This window comes from Lynx rufus, unplaced genomic scaffold (genome assembly GCF_022079265.1).
Source record: "Lynx rufus isolate CCGP_SWC_20201006 ecotype Redwood Valley unplaced genomic scaffold, mLynRuf1.p SCAF_4, whole genome shotgun sequence".
Classification (NCBI taxonomy): Eukaryota; Metazoa; Chordata; class Mammalia; order Carnivora; family Felidae; genus Lynx; species Lynx rufus.
Window position 1 is genome coordinate 82,971,762 of NW_025814856.1, and position 15,407 is coordinate 82,987,168.

Here is a 15,407-nt window from a genome sequence, read left to right on the forward strand (position 1 = left end):
GACCTGAGTCAAAATCCAGAATCAGACGCTTAACCAACTCAGCCATCCAGGCGCTCCCACACCAGTCTTTTTTTATACAAGCTATGTGAGTTCGTTTTTCCTGTATCAGCTATAGTTTCTCTTTTCTTCTATCCACCATATTTGGAGACTGTCCTCATTCTGTATTGAGAGTCTGTATGCCAGGCAGTATTCTGAGTGCTTTTCAGAGTCTCACTTAATTCTAACAACCACGCAGTGAAGTGTTGGTACAGTAGTTTGCCTAGCTTATAGAGATGGGACCCGAAGGACCTGAGGGCCCCAAGTCACACAGTCCCCAGGGGCAGTAGAATCCAGGTTCGAGTCTAAGCCATCTGACTACCAAGCCACCTGCTTAACACAACTCCATTACGCTGCCTCCCAGCGCAGCAGCGCTCTGGTGCCCAGTCAGAGCAGCAGCGCACAAGGCATAATACGTGATGCTCTATAGAGTGTTTGGAGGCTTGAAGAAGACACCACTCACATCCCAGCACTGTAACAAAAGCAGTGGTTTTAATTTAGTGGGAACCCTTTCAGTCTTTTTAATGTCTTGCTTTTTTAAAAACACATGATAGTAATCCTGAATGATTATTTAAATATGTTTCATCAACAAACTCTAAAAGATTAAGTATCTTATTTTTTTTTTCGAATAAGTATCTTCTAAGTAAATGAAAATACAATAAAGCCTTCAGACTTTTATTTAGGTAAAGTTGTTTCTTTTGAGCCAAGGTACATCATATATACCTAAAAGAGAGTGAACTATGAAGATTTTGTGATTTTTATCAATAGAGAGATTTGTGTGTTTTTCTGATTAAAGAAATGATAAATGTTAATTGAAGAAAATTTGGAAAATGTAGGAAAAAAATTTTAAAAACCTGCCTGTAATCTGCCCTTCAGTTTACTTTGTAACATTTTTTATGTAGTTTTGATTATTCTGTATAAACAATTGTATTTTTTTGCCTTATGTAATCACAAGTATCATAGTCTTTATAATTATATTTTTAAATTATTATATACTGTCCTACATCAGTATTGAGCATTTAAGCTTTTTGCTGTCTTTTGCTATTAGAATTACTGCTGAAGTGAATGTATTTGTGAAGTTTTTCTTATATTTTGAATTATTTTCCTATGATAAATTCCTAGAATGCCTGCAATGGGGTGTAATAACATGTCCAAGGATTTTCATATGCAATTTTTAATCACTTTCAAGAATTTGACCTTTATTGTTATTGTTAAGTAATGCTATTATATGATAGTTCTTCTAACTGTATTTTTATCAGCTATTTTCTAGGTGTAGTGATCCCAATTTTTATTGAGTTACCATCTTGTGTTTGCTGTCCTCCCCAAAAGATTTAAGAGAACTTAATCTAAATGTAGCCATCTTCTAATGCTTTCTAGTTTACCTACAGGAGAAACCTTTATTCTAAAGTAGTCAGAAACTATAATTGCTAATGAGAGTAATGAGTAATCAGTACCATTGATTGTAATCTCTGTGCATTGTGCTTTCTACTATTTGAAGGCAAGGAAGTTTCCATTGTAACTAGATGTTCACATGTTGTGTCTGAAATTCACTTACTGGCTTGCCAAAGTTAAATAAGAAACACAGGTTAGAACAGACATAAAGTAAATCTTTTTCAGTTCAGAACCAAAGTTTAACATTGTAAGTGTTCATAAATGATAAACACTGAATATTCTCCTAGTAAAGCTTAAAGAAGTGACTTAACCCACTTCAAGTCACACAGCCAGTGACAAAGTGATGATATGACCCTTAATGACCCTGAAAATCTGTTGGCACCTTAGAAACCCCTGTGCCTCCATTTTTTTTGAATTAAAAGTTGTGTCCTCATTCTCTATCCCATCCTTATCTCCTGAAAGGTAGAAAGAATCACATGCAGTCAGATTTGGTTTTGTACAACTACGTATAGTTTTTCACTTGAGTTACGTAAGTATCTCAACTGTGTATCCTCAACTACATTTATGCTTTTTGCTTATATCATTTCTCACCCAGATTTTTGCCAAGAGCCCTTATATCTTCTATCTTCTATTCATTTATTTATTTATTTACAGAGAGAGAGAGAGAGAGAGAGAGAGAGAGAGAAATCATGAGCAGGGGAGAGGGGCAGAGAGAGAGAATTTTTTTTTTAATTTTTATTTATTTTTGAGAGAGAAAGAGACAGAGTGTGAGTGGGGGAGGGGCAGAGAGAGAGGGAGACACAGAATCTGAAGCAGGTCCCAGGCTCTGAGCGGTCAACACACAGCCCGACACGGGGACCGAACCCACGAACTGTGAGATCATGATCTGAGCTGATGTTGGACATTCAGCCAACTGAGCCACCCTTGCGCCTGAGAGAGAGAGAGAGAGAGAGAGAGAGAGAGAGAGAGAATCTTAAGCAGACTCCATGCTCATTAGGGAGCCTGACATGGGGCTCTATCCTACAACCCTGGGGTCATGACCTGAGTGGAAATCAAGAGTTGGACCCTCAACTGACTGAACCACCCAGGCAGCCCTGTCCATTTACCTTTTAAATTGCAAATCCAAACCAGCCACTTCAGGTCTAAATCTCTTTTTAGTTACCATTGCCTTCAAGGTGAAAGCCAAGTTTTTAGTCAATCCTTTGTTGAATCTTTCCCCAGGTTTAACCAGACTAAATTAGCTCTTTGCTGTTTCTTCAGCATTTTGTGGGTGTTTTTGTTTGTTTTTTTTTTTTTAATGTTCTCTGCCTTTGGACATACAACTGTCTTTGCTTGGGTAACCCTTTTTCCTTATAGTTACCTGGTCAGCAGCGTCTTCTTGTTCTCTCAGTTAGATTAGGCATCAGATGCCCCCTTCTTTGAGAATCCTTTCATAACCCCCCAATTTAGTTATAGGTCTTTCCTGTATATATTACAGCACTCTTTATAGGTACTGCTCGAGCTGCCATAACAAAATAGCACAGACTGTGTGGCTTAAGTGACAGAGATTTATTTTCTCACAGTTCTAGAGGCTAGAAGTCTTAAGATCAATGTGCCATCAGGTTGGTGTCTGGTGAGGTTTCTCTTACGGACTTGTAGATGGCTACCTTCTCACTTGTCCTCACATGGTCTTTCTTTTGTGTGTGAGCAGAGAAAGTTCTCTGGTGTCTCTTCTTAGAAGTATACCAGCTCTACTGGATTAATGCTCCACGCTTACAACTTCATTCAACCTTTGCTCTATGCATTTGGCCGTTTAGGGCTTCAACATATGAACAGGGCAGAGGGCACAATTCAGTCCATTACTGGTATCTTGTTTCTTTTTTTTTTTTTTTTTAATTTTTTTTTAATGTTTATTTATTTGGGGGGGGGGAAGAGAGAGAGAGAGAGAGAGAGAGAGAGAGATACTGACTACAAGCAGGGGAAGGGCAGAGAGGGAGACACAGAATCCGAAGCAGGCTCCAGGCTCTGAGCTGTCACAGAGCCCGATGTGGGGCTCGAACCCACGGATTGCGAGATCATGACCTGAGCCAAAGTTGGCCACTCAACCAACTTAGCCACTGAAGCGCCCCACTTGATTCTTTATATGTCCCCCTTTTCTTCTAAATTGAGGAGGGGCAGGGAAAGAGACTATGTCTTATTTGTCTTTCTACTCCCAGTGGCTAACATCTGTCACTAAATCTCAAAGACTGACAGACCTAAAAATTGACTTTTAGATGGTTTTTTTATTTCTAATGATTATCCCTAGAGTTCTGCTTGGCCAGTATGTGAATCTTTGGAACTTTTGTGCCTAATAAACATTTTGTCATAGTTGAGCTCTTGGAGGAATCTGTAGAAGTTCTGTCTAACAAAAATCTCCAGTAGTTCTGTCTAGTTCACAGGACTTCATTACATGATTGAAAAGTATAACTTAGCATTATGTAAGAGAAGTGAATGCTTTCTTCTTAACCCCTCACTTGAAGGGAAACAATAGGATGGAGGTGATACCAGAACTGTGGATACAGGAACCACTGTCTCAGGAACTGAGGCCATGGGAGGGACATGGACACTTAGGCACAGCCAGAAGAAAGAAAGAGGGATAAAGTTGGTTCCCAGCCCCACCAGAGAGGATGGTAGTCACAGGGCTGAAAGAATACAGATAAATAACCAGCAAGAGGTTATATAAAATCTGAAGTTCTTTAAGATGTTCTTCTTTGTGCCTGAAACTCTGAACCTCATAAGTAGCATTTGCATCCCCCTTCTTTTTATTTTTTATTTTTTTAATTTATTTGTTTAGTAGTCCCTACACCCAACCTGGGGCTCGAACTTATGACCAAGAGATCAAGAGTCACATGCTCTTCCAACTGAGCCAACTGGGCAGCCTGTGTCCCCCTTCTTTTTAAAGATAGTTAATTTAGTGATAGTGAATAGAAGTACTATCACTAATGTTAGATACACACTATGTAAGGAGCTTTTCAGAGTGTTTTACTTGAATTTCTAGTACCTATCTCTGATTTTATTTTACAAAAAAATAAATAAACCAAGGCTCAGAAAGGTAAAGGGACTTAATAAGGGTCACGTTAGAGTTCATATTAAAAACATCAAAAACTATACTTTTCAAAATTTCAGCTTTGTTATAAAACAACTAGACACTTTAAGTTAAATTCCAGGGTAGTTCATAAAGATGATTGGTATTTAAAAAAAAATTTAAGTCTCTTTTTTCTTTTTATTTTTTTTTTTTTTTTTTATTTTTTTTTTTAAAATTTTTTTTTCAACGTTTTATTTATTTTTGGGACAGAGAGAGACAGAGCATGAACGGGGGAGGGGCAGAGAGAGAGGGAGACACAGAATCGGAAACAGGCTCCAGGCTCTGAGCCATCAGCCCAGAGCCTGACGCGGGGCTCGAACTCACGGACCGCGAGATCATGACCTGGCTGAAGTCGGACGCTTAACCGACTGCGCCACCCAGGCGCCCCTCTTTTTTCTTTTTAAAGAAACTTATTACTTAGGAGATTATAAAGCTGAAATTTGTTTTTATGGGACCTCTTTAAATACATATTAGGAGGTAAAGTGGTATGTTAAGCTTCCATCTTGGTGTGCTAGACCAGGATTCTTTCGGTTGCAGGTGGCAAAACCAAATGCAAACTAGCTTTTGCAAAAAGTGTTGTTTTTGTTTTTGTTTTTTGCTACTTATTATAAAAATTAAAAACAAAAACAAAAAAACAGGAAACTAGATAGACTGGTCAGTAACAATAGCCCGATGGCTGTATGTTCCAGTTTGCCTGGGACTGTGCAACCGTCCAAGTCTACTTGTGTTGTCCTGAGGCTTTTATTTCACAGCTCCTCTTTCACTGTCAAAAGAGTCCTGATTTACATGATAAGTTGCATAGTCATTCAAAACAGCATATGCCCATCTCTTTGATTAAATAATCATTGATATTTTAGAATATTTACTTAATATATTTTGTTCAAGTAAATTATATACATCATGACATTTTACCCCAGTATACATCAACATGCATCTCTTCAAAATAGGCACATTACACGACATTACAACAATCACACCTAACAGAATGAGCAAAAATCTCCTAACTTTCAGATTCTCCAGTTGTTCCAAAACAGAATTAGAAACTCATAGGCCCTGCATTAAAGCATTGCTGGATCTAGAGGCTTAGGTGATGTCTTTTTGTGTTGTTGATTCTGTTCTCATCATGCTGGTCTCATTCTTAAGAAGGCTTTTTTCTGAGTGGTGGCTGAGGTGGTATGGTAATTTTGTATTTCCATAGTAGTGCTTGTGATCTAGGAGAAGGGCCTTCTTTCAAGTACTTATATTAATCCCTGAAAAAGATTCTGATTGGCCCCACTTAGGCACATGCCCATCTTTTTATTTAAAAAAAAAAAAAAAACAAAAACAATTTTTTTAAGTGTTTATTTTTTAGAGACAGAGACAGAATGTGAGCGGGGGGAGGAACAGAGAGAGAGGGAGACACAGAATCTGAAGCAGGCTCCAGCCTCTGAGCTGTCAGCACAGAGCCTGATGCAGGGGTTGAACCCATGAACCGTGGGATCATGACCTGAGCTGAAGTCAGACGCTCAACCAACTGAGCCATGCAGGTGCCCCGCCCATCTTTTTATTAATTCCTGTGCCCAGAATTAAGACTGTGGCAAGACTAGATTACATTTCTATCCCTGAAGTCAGAGAAATAAGACCATTTGATTGACGGATAAAAGGGGCAGACTCCCAAAAGGTAGACACTTTTATGTCTAGAAAGTATAAAGGATGCTGAGCAGGCAAAAGCAAGATTTCTTCTTCGTATGACAGTGCTTAGTATTGGTGAGTGTTTAGAGGTTTTCCTGAAAAATACACCCAAGTAAATTTATGTTACTATTTCTGAGTGGATAAACTTCTATTGAAAAGAAGCTCTTTATAGCCTTATTACACACATCATAGACTTACTTCCTTGTTTGGAAAACAAAGAAATAAGAGCACTAGAAGTTAGTGGTTCTTTTGATTGTGATCTTACTAGGAATGCCCTTAGATTTATATGCATCTGTTTTTCACTATAGCGTTAAAGTGTGTACTTTAGAGACTATGTTGGATGTTATCTTGTTCCAGGAGTTTATTACTGAATACTGTGGGTAGCCAGTGGCAAAGAAAAAATAGTCTGAAAGAGCTTGTCTGGAGTAACATCTTAAACTCATTTAAAATTAGAAAAATAATCTGCCAAGAAGCAGTGTTAGAACAATTTTTAAAGTTTTGAAGAAGTGACTATCAGATCTATAATTAAACATATTTTCTTTCCCTTTTTGTAGTTGCTGCAATAGTGTTATTCTGTTCCGCTTCTAGCCCACATAGCATACCTCTGACTGAAGTGATTGGGCCAGTATGGCTGATGCTGCTCCTGGGAACTGTGCATTGCCAGATTGTGTCAACAAGAACACCGAAACCTCCTCTGAGCACAGGGGGTAAAAGAAGGAGGTACTCTGTTATAAGTGATCTTTTTGTGTATGTCTGTAACTTGAATCTAAGATTGTTCTTGACTTGAATAAAATGTCATCTTGTAAAGTCACTCTTTCAAATAAAGCAGGGAGTTTCAGAGCAAACTCCCAGAAGATTTAGGTTGTGCATTTGCTTCAAGGCCATTGTGAGACCACATACCTACTTTTGTTGTTTTTGCTTTCTTTTCTGAAGCTCATCTGCAAGGCACCTAATATCATTGCAGGGAATATACTAGCTGGAATTGCTGATAATTCTCTCTGTTTACAAAATCTTGTACTTCTATTTTGACAATAAGAGCCAAGAAAAAATTTCAGTCAAATTCTATTTATTAAATGCTACTTGAAGCTGTTTCATATTGCCCCTTGATTAAGTAAACGTAGCAAGTCTCACTGGCCACTCAGCACAATGGAGTTCTGTTTAAAGGGTCTTTTGGAGCAATTCCTCTTTTGAATATCGTTGCTAAGAGATTGTGACATTTGCAGTATGGGGATGTTGAGATTTAAGCCCTTTTTGTTTTGAAAAGATAATACCTTCATTAGATAAATAGCATTATTGATCAGTTAGATTATAATTCTTTCCAATCTAAATTTTCTTCTTTCTTCTTCCTTCTTCTGCAGATAAGTGGCATTCAAGTAGGGAAGAAATGCTTTTGTAAAAATCTGTCCAGTGTTATCCTTACAACCTAATGTCCACTGACCTGTCATTAAGAGCAAGAAACAATACCTAACACTTATAGAAATTGTTCTCGAATATGTACCTTAACATTTGGATTAACTTCTATCCAGTTTATTTGAATTTTATTGTGTATTGAAGTTCCTGTGTTTATGTTTTATCAAAATTTTGAATGTACTGCCAAGAGAGTGGTTGTTAACATTTTAAAGTTAATCGGCTCTTAACCTCTTCTGATGAAGGAAATTAAGAAAAGCAGCCCATTTGGAAGTACATAGGGAAGGAGATGGTTCTAGTACCACAGACAACACGCAGGAGGGAGCAGTTCAGAGCCACGGAACCAGCACCTCTTATGGTGTCGGCGCTGTCTTCAGAGACCTCTGGCACGCGGCTTTCTTTTTATCAGGGTTTGTATTTATTCAAGGCTTTATATGGCATAGAGATGCACTATCCCTTTTCTGGGACTTCAGTCTCAGTTAATGATTATTAATGACTTTAAATATGACAGTTCTGGGGGGTGCCTGGGTGGCTCAGTTGGTTAAGCATCTGACTCTTGACTTCGGCTCAGGTCATGATCTCACAGTTCGTGAGTCAAGCCCCACTTTAGGCTCAGTTGAGACCCTGGAGCCTGCCTGCTTCAGATTCTATGTCTCCCTTTCTCTCTGCTCCTCCCACATTCATGCTCTTTCTCTCTCTCTCTCTCAAAAATAAATAAACATTTTAAAAAATTAAGAAAGAAAGAAAGAAAAAGAGAGAGAGAGAGAAAGAAAGGAAAGAAAAGGAAAGGAAGGAAGGAAGGAAAGAAGGAAAGGAAGAAAGGAAATAAGGAAGGAGAGGAGAGAGAGAGAGGGAAAGAGAAAGAAAAAGGAAGGAAGGAAGGAAGGAAGGAAAGAAGGAAGGAAGGAAAAGGAAGGAAGGAAGGAAGGAAAAGGAAGGAAAAGGAAGGAAGGAAGGAAGGAAGGAAGGAAGGAAGGAAAGAAGGAAGACACAATATTATAATTGGGCACCTGGGTGGCTCAGTTGGTCCCACTTCGGCTCAGGTTATGATCTCGTAGTTTGTGATTTCGAGCCCTGTGTCAGGCTCTGTGCTGAAGAGCTCAGAGCTTGAACCCTGCCTTGGATTTTGTGTCTCCCTCTCTCTCTGCCCCTGCCCTGCTCAGAGTCTGTCTGTCTTTCTCTTTCTCTCAAAAATAAATAAACATTTAAAAATTTTTTTTTAAAAATGGCAGTTCTGGTATGGATTTTGTTTTGATAAATTATAATGCTACAGATGATGGAAAAACAGAGACCATAAAGTTTACTTTGGGATATGTGTAAATACATCTATATGAGAATGAGTATATACCATCACAGTATGTTTAGTTGGGATTTCTTGATTTTGGTTTATTTAATGATTTTTCAAATACTGTTTGACTTCTATTGAATTGGTCATTTTATTTTTATCAGCACTATTAGTCAAAGTGACTATTAATGCCATGTGAGTTGTATATTTTTCTTTAATCCCTGCTTCAATTATGTAAAATTATCTGAAATAAAACATATAGGCATTATTATTTAAAATAATAAGATGTATACCATAGCATGAAATTCTGGTTTTATACATTGGGCTTTTTGTATAGTTTGTATCACAGCAAAGATTTACCAAATAGGGAAATATAATTACAGCAAACTTCAAAAATAAACCTAATTCAATCTTGTATTGTCATTTTTAATGGTTGATTCAAAACATGTAAGGGTTATATTAATAGTTTACATAGACATAATAAGTTTGAAAAAAGTTAAAAAGCTATGATCAAAACACAGAATTGATAAAACTTGCCAAGTTAATAAATCAAGGGATACTGCACATAACTATTTTTGAGCACTTTTGTTAACTCTTCCACTAGTATCATTGTTTCATCAACTTGTGATTGTGCTCTTAATGATAAAGTTTATCATACGTTACACAATTAAGCCATGGTATCCTAGGAGTATTTTCAAGTGCTTGTAATTTTGAGGGAAATTTTACCAAAGCCTAAGTTTGAAGTAACATGACATTAAGTTGGATCCCCTGACCATTCCAACCACCTGTTCTTTGTCCAGAAAAGATACAGGCTTTGGTTTTATTTTGAATTTGAATTTCATTGTCTTTGTTAGTTTTTTGTTGTTGTTGTTTGTTTTTTAATAAATAGCTGTCCTTTCCAACAGTAGGATGTGAAAGTTTTATCACTGTGAAGTCAGTTTCTTAAGACCTTCTGATGAGCACTTATAAATAGCATAGTATATATGTTTTGCTTTTGGGGAATCATTTAGTTGTTTGGGTTGTCCAAAACTAAAATTGTATTACATAGTATTCAAAATCCCCCTAGATCAATAGGTTAGTGCCTTTGGAATTCTACCATGTTTCTCTAGTCAAATGAGATTCAGACTTCAATTTTCTTCCTTTTGGACTATAGAATGACCTTGACTACCAGTCACTGATTTTATAATGGCTAAATCCCTTTGGATTTATTTCTTTAAAATGACAACTTTGTAATCTAAATGTTTTTAAAGATGTACTATTTTAATCTGTCTCATTTTGGAACGGGTTTGTTAGCATATGAATGAGAGTGTTTTAAATATTAGGTACAAAAAGATCTTAAGAAAAATGTTAATTTTGGAAGTTCTAAACTGAGTTCTGAAATCTTGATGATGTCTTGTTCTTTCAAGCTTTGATAAATCAGAAAGGCCTTAAACTGAAATACCAACTGAGACTTAAAATTGTTTCTGGTGATAATAAATTGAAAAGCTAGATACCTCCATTAAGGTATCTGAATTAACATAACTAGGAAAATAAATGTATGACCACACAAATGTTTAAGCTTCATGTAGAGTGTCTGTTGGTTTTGTAGATGTTAGGATGAAAACTACTGTTTATTTTTATATCCTGAATTTGTAAGTTGGGAAGGCCCTATTTATCATTTCTAAGTACATTTCATTTTCAGGATAAAACAATTGTTTAGGTAAGGCATAATATTTCTCATTTGAAAAAAAGTTAGGAATTATTGTAAAAGAATTCCATGAACCTAAGAAAACAAAGCCAAAGAAAGTAGCAATTTAAAAAGATGTAGAAATCAACCATATTTCCTAAGTATTTAGTACTTTAATTTCAAAGAATTATAGTTATAACTTAGCATAATTATAAGTTTTATTAAGAATATTGAATAGGAAGAATTACATCTAGCTAGTATATCTCTTCAGCATAATACCTTCTTCAGAATTCAGATACTAAGGTTTCTTACCTGTCCTTTAATTTACTATCACAATATCACTGAAAAACAGTCAATATAAATTGACTTGGTGGATAAGAGACAGATGCCAGAGTAAAACTGGTCATATGTTAATTCAGATGGCTGACCTCCATATTGACTGTTTTTAACACCTAAAGATTTAATAAATTTATTTTTTTCACATAATGTAGTATACTGCATAGTGAATTAAAGTGGTATGCAGTCCCACCATAAATTTTTGGTATAAGGATTAAAATTTTATATATATATATATATATATATATTTTTTTTTTTTTTTAACGTTTATTTATTTTTGAGACAGAGAGAGACAGAGCATGAACGGGGGAGGGGCAGAGAGAGAGGGAGACACAGAATCGGAAACAGGCTCCAGGCTCTGAGCCATCAGCCCAGAGCCCGATGCGGGGCTCGAACTCCCGGACCGTGAGATCGTGACCTGGCTGAAGTCGGACGCTTAACCGACTGCGCCACCCAGGCGCCCCTAAAATTTTATTTTTAATTTAAGTCATTTAAGCTATGAACTGGGTGAAGCGTGTCTTCCACAGACAAGGATGAAGACCATGTAAATATCAGTATATCACAGATTTTTCAAAAATATCTTAGGCCAAGGGCGCCTGGGTGGCTCAGTCAGTTAAGTGTTCAACTTTGGCTCAGGTCATGATCTCGCAGTTCGTGAGTTCAAGCCCTACATCAGGCTCTGTGCTGAAAGCTCAGAGCCTGGAGCCTGCTTTGGATTCTGTGTCTCCCTTTCTCTCTTCCCCTCCCCTGCTCTTGCTCTGTCTCTCCCTCTCTCTCAAAAAGTGAATAAATGTTAAAAATTTTTTTCTATATCTTAGGTCACAGATTAATTCATTAAGTTCTGCTAGAGCCACTCTGTTTTGGAGTAGTCCTAGAAAAATTACAGGTACCATACATAAACCTGGTACATAATACATAATTTGGTACACACCTCTCAGATTTGCATGTTACAAAGGATACCTAGGGAAACAGGGGCCCAAAAGTCTTTGAAGGGCTATGTTTGCATATCATCAAGGTGTATGCATAGCTGTGCACACAGTAGCGGTAATATGTAGGCTTCTGTGTCATTTTCTAATGTCTGAGATTTTATGCATTCTGTCTCTCTATCTTCCTTTCCCTCTGGATTCTTAACCTTGTAGAAATGACAGCAGGACTAGAAATTTCATACCATGTTCTAGAATAAGAGTTATTTGCTACTGTTAACTTTCCCCATAGGAACATCTCTCGAATATCCTTTAGTACTGGAAGGATAATCTTCAGTTGGGTCTATTTATATTCCTCTAAATGTTTTCAAGAGCACCAACAAACATTTCCAACTTTTTTTTTTCCCTATAGCAGTACAGAGTACCATGAATGTTATGATTACCTGATGAGGTTTTTCAAATAGAAACACACTGGTTTTCATGTTTGGTACAGTAGATCTGAAATTTCATAAGCTAGTAAATTCTTTAAAAGTTGTGTTACATTTTTGGTTAAAGTTTTCAGTGTTGAAAAACGCAGCCAGTTTCATGATTTATTTATGGCATAGGCTGTACATTTATTTGCATTTTTTCAGACAAGACCAAAATCATCATTCATCTCACAAAGGAACTAAGCTAATTATACTGCTTACATTTTTGAAAGTCATTTCCTCCTCAGAGTATTTTTGACATAGAGTTATCCTTCTTGACTTGTCAAGCATAAGACTTTTAAAACAATTCTACACAGGTCATGCCATTCAAAGATTAATGTAGTAGGCTAGTTACAAAATTAACTATAAAGTTATAAAACATGGTAAGCCTTGACCATGGCAGTGGAATTGCACATTGTTTCTTTGCAAATGCTTTTTGTTCAAAATCCAACGCATGAAATACTGTTTCTATCACAGAAATAACTAAGAGCAGTATGGCCTAGTATGTCTCCTGTTTTCACCACACTGCTAACCTCATTGCCCACATGCCTGTGACTCATGGTATTTGGGTTGATCTAAGAAAAAAATTGTTAACTCTGGTTTTTACCAAGTTAATGTATTATATGCATTAAATGTAGCTGTCAAAAGGTAGATTTTTTTTTTGTGGATAATACGAAAAAGTACCATTTCTTTCTATACTACAGTACTTTAATTCCTAATACCAGCTTTTTTTGTACTGTGTGTTTATTTTTGGTAGAGAATGATGATTTAGATACATATGTTTGTTTTAAAATCAAAATGCTATTCACTTACTTTTATTTTTGTACATATTTTAAAGTTGACTTGAATGAAGTACCCATCCCTTTAAAAAATAGTCTAAGTAGAATTTTACAATATTAGTATTTTAAATATATCTCTCAGTCCTACTCCCTTTCTCTAGTATCTTTACTCCCTAAAACAATGGAATGTGGTAATAAAGCATCTGAGTCTTGGTAACCTGTGTTCCTTTTGAGAAACTAATATTTTTCTCTGAGGTTCTTACTTTCAGCTCTTTTTTTTTTTTTTAATTTTTTTTTCAACGTTTATTTATTTTTGGGACAGAGAGAGACAGAGCATGAACGGGGGAGGGGCAGAGAGAGAGGGAGACACAGAATCGGAAACAGGCTCCAGGCTCTGAGCCATCAGCCCAGAGCCTGATGCGGGGCTCGAACTCCTGGACCACGAGATCGTGACCTGGCTGAAGTCGGACGCTTAACCGACTGCGCCACCCAGGCGCCCCACTTTCAGCTCTTAATGGCACTATGAACGACACAGCAGTCAGTGGTGGAACTAAACATCACCTGGAGCAGCCAGTTTTTGACCCTCTTTACCTCCATTAATTGGAATTTAGCTTTCCTACTCTCTCTTTCCTTTCCGCATTTTTGTGATGCTCAAACCCAAAGAATACCCTAATCAGGGTACAAATCAGCTTGTACTTTTTAAAAGATATGATTTTATTTTGAAACAATTTCAAACTTCTAGAAGAGTTGAGAGAACAGCACAAAGAACTCCCATATATCTTTCACCCAGAGACCCCATTTAAATTCTGATGGTCTCTGTTAATAGCTTTGTTCCTTCCGGCAGAAGCTCTAATCTGGGTCATGTCTCTCTAGTCTCCTTCAGTCTGGAACAGACATCAGTCTTTCCTCAACTTTCACGTTTTTAACGTTTCTGAAGACTTACAAGGAAGTCATTTTGTACAAAGTCACTTAATTTAGGTTTTGCCTCTGGTTGGGATCTGACTCCAAATGACTTGTGAGTGCCAAATATGTGTATCTTTTCCTAACTCCAAGGTCAGCATTATCAGTTGGTTGGTACTTGAAACTGGCCATGGTGGGATTACTTACACCATGGAAATCAGGAAACACTACAAACAAGGACTGTAGAGCTGGTTGTTTAACATTTAGCAGCATAATACTGAGTTAGTAGTGTGATGTTTCTTCATGATTAAACCCAAGTTATGCATTTTTGGCAGGAATATCAGAGAAGTGATACTTAGTTCTTATTGCATCCTATCAGATGGAAAACAAAGTAAATTTGTTCCTTTACTGCTGATATTGACGTTAATCACTTAATATAATATCTACCAGATTTCTCCATTGTATATTTACTTTTCCCTTTATAATCAACAAATCTCCTGTGTGGAGACACATGAAGATTATAAAAATAACTTCTTTCTCATCCCACCTTCACCTTCTAGTTTTAGCATCTATTTGATGATTATTACCTGAATTATGGTGGTTGCCAAATGGTGATTTTTCTTTCTCTGTCATTTCTTCTGCATTTATTAGTTGACATTCTGCTTTAAGGATAAGCTTTCCCTTATTTATTCCTAGATTTTCATTTTATTCAATTGGTTAATGTCATTATTCATTTTGATGATCAGATTGGCCTAAATTTGGCCAGTGGAGCCCCTTTGAGCAGTTTGTCTTTTTGATATTTCCCTATCATTCCTTGATCACTTTCTTACTTTCTAGAACAACAAAATGTTTTAGGTTCAGCTTGTACTTCCTCTGTCTCAGCCCTGGAGTCATCCATTTCTTCGAGGAGGGTGGTATATAGAAAGCCAGATCTGAGTTCTAAAAGTGCTCATTGCTGTTGTGGTGTTCAAACTCCCAGACCTTCTTAGTGGGTAGAGCTGGAAAGTGGTGTGTGTGTGTGTGTGTGTATCCCTCTACTTTTATTTCTATATTTAGAGGTATTATAAACCATGACTTTGCAATGATAGCTCCAATTCAAATATGGTACCTCAAAGTTCATCTTTTCTTTATATTCACATGTTCCTTCTCTGTCACTGAAAAATCTGATTCCCATTGTCCTCAGTATACTTATTTATTCAGTTAGTCTCCATTTGTAGCCCATTCCCAAAACCCCATTGGGCTACACCTGACACCTTGCCCCAGAATTGTCCTTGAATGGGGTGCTGTTATTGGCTGCCACCGGTCTGCCCTGCTGCCCCACTGCAGCACTTCTCAAGCAAGAGCCCTTACTACCAGCCACTGCCAAGCTGCCTCAGTTTGTATTTTGAGCTACTTTGTAAACTCTGAGGGTGGTACTTATATTTGCTATTTTCTTTGTCCTT

At 37.0% G+C, this 15,407-nt stretch overlaps 1 protein-coding gene across 6 annotated transcripts in view; it reads left to right on the forward strand.

Annotated features, from left to right (window-relative positions):
- PHTF2 (putative homeodomain transcription factor 2) overlaps positions 1-15,407 on the forward strand; it is a 127,827-nt gene that overhangs the window by 79,047 nt on the left and 33,373 nt on the right. For 5 of the 6 annotated variants that reach the window (XM_047097385.1, XM_047097382.1, XM_047097380.1 and 2 more), the window contains exons 6-7: positions 6,757-6,922; positions 7,855-8,019. In XM_047097385.1, coding sequence (XP_046953341.1) covers positions 6,757-6,922; positions 7,855-8,019 — 331 coding nt within the window. The remainder of the gene's footprint in view (positions 1-6,756; positions 6,923-7,854; positions 8,020-15,407) is intronic. The other variant, XM_047097384.1, reaches the window with a different exon arrangement.